At 33.0% G+C, this 9,197-nt stretch overlaps 1 protein-coding gene across 1 annotated transcript in view; it reads left to right on the top strand.

Annotated features, from left to right (window-relative positions):
- The window catches only part of LOC106471834 (golgin subfamily A member 2-like), a 47,928-nt gene extending 41,715 nt beyond the window's left edge, over positions 1 to 6,213 (top strand). Inside the window, exons 21-23 of the mRNA XM_022400440.1 lie at positions 9 to 19; positions 1,166 to 1,298; positions 2,711 to 6,213. Of these exons, the coding sequence (XP_022256148.1) occupies positions 9 to 19; positions 1,166 to 1,298; positions 2,711 to 2,922 (356 nt within the window). The 3' untranslated portion in view covers positions 2,923 to 6,213. The remainder of the gene's footprint in view (positions 1 to 8; positions 20 to 1,165; positions 1,299 to 2,710) is intronic.
- Positions 6,214 to 9,197: the final 2,984 nt, after the last annotated feature.

Genomic DNA, 9,197 nt, shown 5'->3' with positions numbered 1-9,197 from the left:
AGGCTGAGAAGAGATGAAGGTGGGTAAGGTTTGGGTTATTAGAATGATGTTTAACCTTTGAATATTGTGGCAAGAGGCTGAGAAGAGATGAAGGTGGGTAAGGTTTGGGTTATTAGAATGATGTTTAACCTTTGAATATTGTGGCAAGAGGCTGAGAAGAGATGAAGGTGGGTAAGGTTTGGGTTATTAGAATGATCTTTAACCTTTGAATATTGTGGCAAGAGGCTGAGAAGAGATGAAGGTGGGTAAGGTTTGGGTTATTAGAATGATGTTTAACCTTTGAATATTGTGGCAAGAGGCTGAGAAGAGATGAAGGTGGGTAAGATTTTGGTTATTAGAATGATCTTTAACCTTTGAATATTGTGGCAAGAGGCTGAGAAGAGAGAAAGATGAGCAAGGTTTGGGTCCTTTAAAATCATTTTTATTCTTCAAATTACTGACTGTTATTTTATCATCGATTAATTGTATGCATTTGTCTGTTGCAACACTCAGTATGAAGAACTGATTGAAAGTAGTGGATGAAATCACTCACTTGTGTGAACCCTAGCAATAATTATTTGAATTAATTACAATACTGATGGTATTATTATTGTGTGACCCATATATATATTAGGGATCCTGAAACTAAAAATGTCATGGACCCACAAGTAATTTGGTGCATAGATAGTTTTGAAAAATGTTTCAAAAACAGGTGGAAACCATTGTTAGTTATAGGCAGGGGTCTGCTGGAGCTGATGTTACCTTAGCCTTTTCTGTAGCCTTCACATTCAACACAAAGTATTTACTGTTAAAGCTGGTTCACTTCTTAAATATTACACTATGTGTGCTCACGAAATCTAGAGTGTAATCATCTTAGTTTTTTCTAGCCCTCAGCCTCCTCACTGGGAAGAGACTGTTGCTACCCCCTAAGTATTTAACAGCAGGAATAATTATTGAATTGTTAGTACTTCACCTATTCTAGAATGTTTGTGGGTTTTTTAGTGCTGTTAATCTATAGGATGGAGAGTATTGAGTACCAAATGGAATCGTATGCAAATAATTAAGTAAACTTGGTTATAGTTGGGATCTTGGTATCGTATCTCATGCTGTGTTTAATCTGAGGTTCAGTTGACTTTGGTACCATGTTTAACTTTCTTATGGTAGTCACGTTTATGTTTACTTGTAGACAAGGCTTAGTGAACTACAGAACTTAGTCATGCGGCTGCTGGAAGAGAGGAGACACCTGCACGGCAATCCCCTGGAACTCTGCAATCACTCTGGCCAGGCAGCTGTGGAAGTAAATGGCAACGGCACTGAAGGTATACATAACGCAACTTCGTTAATGTTTGGACGACGACAAAAAAATTAAGAAATGTAATTTATAGTATTAAAAAAAACGTTAAGTTTTAGTTGATAGCTAGGTTTAATACAAGACTTATGTAGGATGTCAGATAGTTTGAAGCTGTAAAGAAAGTGATAACTGAAGTCTGTTTTAAGGAAGATACAGACATGTTCGTGTAAGGAACTGCTCTCTTTTTTGGTCGTTTATTATGTGACCCAACGTACGAAGTATTTTTAGTTGTACATAACTATATTGTTTACAGAGCATTGTTGGTGATCAGTTGTACATAACTATATTGTTTACAAAGCATTGTTGGTGATCATTTATGCACAACTATATTGTTTACAAAGCATTGTTGGTGATCATTTATGCACAACTATATCGTTTACAAAGCATTTGTAATCAGTTATGCACAACTATATTGTTTACAAAGCATTGTTGGTGATCAGTTATGCACAACTATATTGTTTACAAAGCATTGTTGGTGATCATTTATGCACAACTATATTGTTTACAAAGCATTGTTGGTGATCAGGTATGCACAACTATATTATTTACAAAGCATTGTTTGTAATCAGTTATGCACAACTATATTATTTACAAAGCATTGTTTGTAATCAGTTATGCACAACTATATTGTTTACAAAGCATTGTTTGTGATCAGTTATGCACAACTATATTGTTTACAAAGCATTGTTTGTGATCAGTTATGCACAACTATATTGTTTACAAAGCACTGTTTGTGATCAGTTATGCACAACTATATTGTTTACAAAGCACTGTTTGTGATCAGTTATGCACAACTATATTGTTTACAAAGCATTGTTGGTGATCAGTTAAGCACAACTATATTGTTTACAAAGCATTTGTAATCAGTTAAGCACAACTATATTTACAAAGCATTGTTGGTGATCATTTATGTACAACTATATTTACAAAGCATTGTTGGTGATCATTTATGTACAACTATATTTACAAAGCATTGTTGGTGATCAGTTATGCACAACTATATCGTTTACAAAGCATTGTTGGTGATCAGTTATGCACAACTATATTATTTACAAAGTATTATTGGTAATCAGTTCAAATAACTCTATTATTTTTGTACAAGAATGTAATACTTTTGGTAATTAATTGCTGTTTGGAATCAGATAAGTGTTAAAATATAACAAGTCAAGAGCAATTCAGTCCTGTTGTAACAAATTGATTGTTAACAAATACAACTTATTTTGAAATATATATACTTATATGTTAGAATGCGGCTTTAAAGTTTTTATTCGTATAATTTCTACACCTTAATTATAATTTAAAATACATCAATTTTTTTTACAGTTCTTAAAAATTGCTTTAATGCTCTGAACATTTATATTTTGTTATTTCTCTCAATAGATGAGACTGAACCTTCTGAGAACATTAAAAATGTACCCGTCGACGACGGTACAGTCATTGTAGACGATCATGTTCAGAAGAGTGATGATCAGACAGCAAAGAAAATCATGGACCTGTTTACAGAAATTGAAAGCTCAAACCTCATAGAAAAACCCGTCCCTGACACATTCCACCCGTGCCCCGTTTGTTCGGGTAGACTCCTGACTGTTTGAAGCTATGAAACAGTAGTAATTGACATTGTGGTTTGTTTAGAAGTAGGTGGTACTATAATATCTTCAAAACCTGGAGTATTTTACCTATGGAATCCTATGTAACACCACCTGGTGGTGGGAAAGGATAGGAAAGTAAGAAGTAAACTATTTGTTACAATTATGCAAATATAAAAAAAAAATATATATATATTATTCACTCCCTTTGGTACTTTCTTCAAAAGTTTGCAACAAATCTGTATTCATTTTATAGGAGTTAAAAATGGTAAATAAAGTTCGACCAGCTGTGTTGATACACGTCAACATACGATACAGGGAAGAGTACACCAGAACAAAAAAACAAAAAAAATGTGTAGGTGACGCTTGTTTAAGAGTTAAACTTCATCCTTATTTGAGAATAATACTTAATTTTTACAGTTTGCGATAGCTCTACAGTGTTTGTAATGTTAACTAGAACAGCGTTTGTTTGTGGATCTTGCTTTATTTTTTCATTATAATCAGTTAGTTGTAGTTTGAATTTTATATATATATAAAGTGTAACATTTAATTTATAATTGAAAATTGTTTGGGTGATTTTATTTTGTTCCATTGATTATTAGGTGTCTTACAAGTTGTTAATTGATAATTATCACAGACATCTATAAATAGTAAAGATATTTAGGGCATGAGTTTTTTTTTTTTTTTATATATATGTACGGTCATTGTTCTGGCTGATCTAAATCTTTATTTATAAATTTGTAAAGAGGGGAATTACATTGAGCCGTAGTGAAAAGTTATTCTGGATTTATATGTTAATGCATGTAATAAAAACTTGGCAAAAACATGCTTCGGTAACTGAAGTTTAATTTCATCGTGATCACTTAGCAGAAGACACTTGAACTGAAGTTTAATTTGATCGTGATCATTTAGCAGAAGACACTTGAACTGAAGTTTAATTTGATCGTGATCACTTAGCAGAAGACACTTGAACTGAAGTTTAATTTGATCGTGATCATTTAGCAGAAGACACTTGAACTGAAGTTTAATTTGATCGTGATCATTTAGCAGAAGACACTTGAACTGAAGTTTAATTTGATCGTGATCACTTAGCAGAAGACACTTGAACTGAAGTTTAATTTGATCATGATCATTTAGCAGAAGACACTTGAACTAAAGTTTAATTTGATCATGATCACTTAGCAGAAGACATTTGAACTAAGTTTAATTTGATCATGATCACTTAGCAGAAGACACTTGAACTGAAGTTTAATTTGATCATGATCACTCAGCAGAAGACTTGAACTGAAGTTTAATTTGATCATGATCATTTAGCAGAAGACACTTGAACTGAAGTTTAATTTGATCATGATCATTTAGCAGAAGACACTTGAACTGAAGTTTAATTTGATCATGATCATTTAGCAGAAGACACTTGGACTGAAGTTTAGTTTGATCATGATCACTCAGCAGAAGACACTTGAACTGAAGTTTAATTTGATCATGATCATTTAGCAGTAGACACTTGGACTGAAGTTTAATTTGATCATGATCACTTAGCAGAAGACACTTGAATTGAAGTTTAATTTGATCATGATCATTTAGCAGAAGACACTTGGACTGAAGTTTAATTTGATCATGTTCACTTAGCAGAAGACACTTGAACTGAAGTTTAATTTGATCATGTTCACTTAGCAGAAGGCACTTGAACTGAAGTTTAATTTGATCATGATCACTTAGCAGAAGACACTTGAACTGAAGTTTAATTTGATCACAAACACTTAGCAGAAGACACTTGAACTAAAGTTTAATTTGATCACAAACACTTATCAGAAGACACTTGAACTAAAGTTTAATTTGATCACAAACACTTAGCAGAAGACACTTGAACTAAAGTTTAATTTGATCACAAACACTTATCAGAAGAGACTTTTGAAGACTGTAAGTTTAATTTTGTCATGAGCAGAAGTTATCTTAACCACAGTGAATATAATAAATTAAATATCCTCGGTGGTTTTGATGTTTATTAAGAAATGCAGCACGTTCATCAGTTTTGATTTTTTTTTTACATTACTTTTGAAAACTTACACAATACAGTACACTAACATTATTGTTACAGCTGTGTATATTTAACCCTACTTCTCCTGTATTGCCTGCGTCGATTCTCAATGTTATTATTATTATGTACAAATCACCCATGCTATTAGTTCCAGCTGTTGTGAGTAATGAATTAAAAGGTATTCTGAGTAGTAAATAACATAAGGAAAATTCAGATATTATAGAAAGGTAAGAGGAAACCTTTAAATTTTAGTATAATCATGGGCTTGTAATCAGTTTATGTCAATGTTAAATAAACTGTTTATTTTTCTAATACAATGGAACAGGAGTGATGTCGTTAATAAATTTTCCAGACGTCGGCAGTCATTTGATAATGATTCTTTTGTTTGTAAATTTCTTCATTTTGTGTTTCTGTTTTGTTTTTTTTTTTACTAGTTGATATATACATACATATAAGTTTGTAACGCTAACATTTTTTCTCCTTAAACATCAAGCATCATTTTCTTGGGATATATAAAAAAAAAAAGCAAGAATGCTATTCTTGGTATTTATTTGTATTCGCGTAATAAACATTTAAATTCTGGGCGAAGAATTAAAGGATGTTATTCGTTATACTTGTGATTTTTAACGCGTAAAATGATGCGAAGTTGGGACTACTTTGCGACAACTTTTGTTTGTGACATTGCATATCAAATATAAACAAATTACAAATTTGATGATACAAACATTCAAAGTAAACATTAGCAGAACATAACACGGGTAGTTGATGTATGTTTCTTGATAACGTAGTGCCATTCCTTAATTTTTACTTTCACGGGTTCTAATTAGATGTATGTTTCTTGATAACGTAGTGCCATTCCTTAATTTTTACTTTCACGGGTTCTAATTAGATGTATGTTTCTTGATAACGTAGTGCCATTACTTAATTTTTACTTTCACGGGTTCTGATTTCTGTGTTTATTTTTCCTCGTGGACTAATGTTGTTGGTTTTTTTCATGGAGCAAGTGATAATATTTAAAGTTTAAAAAAAGGTGGACAAGCAGGGTGCTACATTCATTCACAAACTGAATTCTTTTGTATGTAGAAACGTACTGCTAACCAAGTGCCTCGTTGATGGCAAGGTAGGAGGCTTGGTCGAAGTTCTATAGGATGCATATTACAATGTGATAACAAAACCAAAATGTTTATTATATATCTAATTAGCGAACTCTCTGTAAAAACCTGGATTGTATATTAATTGACAATTAAATAACAAAAATAAATAGTGTCTAATAATAAGCCCAGAGTTTTGTTTCTTTCATTTTTGTATTTTTTCAACAACATGCCAATATAACATTGACTTTATAGTTTCTAAATGATTTTGAAACTAAATTTTTTTTGAGACTGGTTTTGATCTTGATGTCTTTTTTTTTTCAAAGTTTGCAAGTAAATTCACGAATTGTAACTTAATTCAAGTGCTAAATACAGATGGTCAGGAGTGGCCTAATGGTGAGATATCCAACTCTGAATCCAAGGGTTCATGGTTCACTTCCTGTTTTTGGAAAAAACGCTATTTGTATTTTGGCTGTTAGTGAGTTATAGGAGTGACGGTTCAATCTTGCTATTCCATTAAAATATCCCTTAAGTTGGCGGGAGGTGCTATCGACTACTTTCCTTCCCTCTTGTCTATCAGTTCATATGAGGAATGACCAGTGCATGTAGCCCTTGTGTTGCTTCGTGCAACTTGCAGAAAGAAATGATTGTATTTTTAAAAGTTTTCTGCATTTAATCATTGTAGTTTATTACAGGTGTGTGTGTGTGTGTGTGTTATGTACAAGACCTTGTAGAATTCACAAACATGCTTAATTTGTAAAGAATATGATACTAGAATTACAAACCATCACTACAGAGTTAATTATTCGTGCTTTGTCATTTCAATCTTTGAGGGGTGAAAGTCATGTTGGTATTTCAAAAACAAATTATAAATCTTAAAGTGAAATTCTGTTTTGTACAAAAGAAGGTTTTTTAAATAATTTTCTACGTGTTGGAGAATTTTTCATACTGGAAAGAAGTATTAAACATGTCAAATTGATATAAACATTAGCAATAAGAGTATATTTTGACACAGAATTGTTTATTATCATCAGTAACAAGAGTTGATGTTTTTCTAGAAATATTGTCTTTTTTTTTTTTGAGACATTTGATTAACATTGTGTTTAATTTCAGCTACGTTTCACTAGTAACTCATTGGTAAATTAGAGTGGCTTATAACACTAAAAATCCAAGATTTGATTCCCCATATTGGACATAGGGCAGTTAACTCTGTGCATAACAAAGAAACTCGGTTAATTTTCTATTTATTTTGATCTGTGAAATTGAGTATATTTGGTGGAAGTTACATAATTAATTGGATCCATTGTTGTTTTTTTTACTGTTTTAATAGACGAGATATTGGTGATTTCATTGTTTTTCGTTAGTGTAGAACTTATGTGCACACATACACACCACTGTTGAAAAATGTGTTTAGAATATCTAGCAAAAAGTCCTCGTGGTCGAGGATGTTCTTGGTCAAAGAGACGGACAAAGTCCTCGTGGACGAGGATGCTGTTGGTCAAAGAGACGGACAAAAGTCCTCGTGGTCGAGGATGCTGTTGGTCAAAGAAACGGACAAAGCCCTCGAAGATACTGCTGTTTGACTATAATTTCTATCGTCAGTAGTTTTTAAAATTAGGACGGCTATACTGAATCCTAGGGTTCTCTGACCTGGCCGTTTAGTCATTCAGTAACTTAGAAATGCACTAAGTTAGATTTGGTTTTGAGTTTTATTCACCTGTTGGTGGTGTACATTAAAATATAAATCATATTTGATCATATTGAATAAAATGAATTACATTATGATAAAATGGGCTGATGAGAAAAGCTATTCAAAACTATTGACCATAATATTGAATGTGTTATCCTGCGACAAGAACAGAATGCGTTAAGACTCCACAAGGTCCAGTTCCTTCAACAAATTTAAATTACTGGTGTATTTTTAAACGTTGTTTTAACTGAGTTTATATAATATATATATATACACAAGAATGCTGTGTTCCCTTTTTTTAAGTACGATTTCATGCTACATGAAGACCCGTATTTAGCACATCGCATCCTCTCTTCACGCCTCCTTCTTCCTTCCCGTCCCACCGAATATGCTTGCCCTTTCAGCCTTGGTGGCGTTAGAATGTGACGGTGAATCCCACTATTCGCTAGGTAAAAGAGTAGCTCAAGAGTTGACGGTGGGTGGTGTTGACTAGCTGCCTTCCCTCTTAGTCTATCACTGCTAAGTTAGGAACGGCTAGCACAGATAGCCTTCGTGTAGCTTTGCGCGAATTTTTAAAACGGACCCTTCCTGACCTTTTCAACTAACAAATCGTTGCTTCACTCCATATCACGTGATCTTTAAATATTAATGTACACTCATTTGATGACGAAAAGCTGACTTTCAGAAAATAAAGTTTGATGACGGTATGAATGGGTAATGAAAGAAACTTTATTAGCGAATAAACAACGTATCAATAAGTTTTTGTTATCAACACCTAAACTTTAATGTCCACTTAAGTCGAATTTTCGTATTTATGTTATGTATGTTGTAATAGTAAACTGGTATAGATGTAGAGAGAAAAAGAAAAGAAGAAGAAAACTGGCCAATCTATCATCTACAATCACAGACAATTTGACTCTTTCTCCAAGGTTTCATATTTTCACATTTTCTATCGCTGTTACTAAACTTATCAACAGATGGCGCTTACTGTCCATCCTTCATTTCAGGTCTCTTATTTTTCATCATTATCTTTTGTATCGACACATATTACAAAATTGACCTCAGAACGGCGTCTTTCGACCAAATGCAGAAATATAGGTGAGAGAAGAGCTTATCTTCTCTTTTTCATTAGTTTACAAGAAATTCTTTTCTAGAGCCTTGGGGGCGTTATAATGTCTCGGTCAATCCCACCATTCGTTGCTAAAAGAGTTGGCGGTGGGTGGTGCCTTCCCTCTAGTCTTTCACTGCTAAATTAGGGATGGTACTTTTTAAGGCGACATTAAATTTTGAGGTATATTAAACTGTCCAATGAAGTAAAAAAACCGGGGTGACGGGTAAAGGAAGATATTATTTCAGAGTTTAAGTGTTGCCTGGGTACTCTGACACTCCAATGAGTCTTAAATTACTTAAAAGTTGAGGTGAGTCTTTAAACTAATTAGACTAATTTAACTGTAAGTTATCT

Source organism: Limulus polyphemus, unplaced genomic scaffold (assembly GCF_000517525.1).
Source record: "Limulus polyphemus unplaced genomic scaffold, Limulus_polyphemus-2.1.2 Scaffold4892, whole genome shotgun sequence".
Classification (NCBI taxonomy): Eukaryota; Metazoa; Arthropoda; class Merostomata; order Xiphosura; family Limulidae; genus Limulus; species Limulus polyphemus.
The sequence above is the reverse complement of the archived record's forward strand: the minus strand, read 5'-3'. Positions and strand labels throughout refer to the sequence as shown.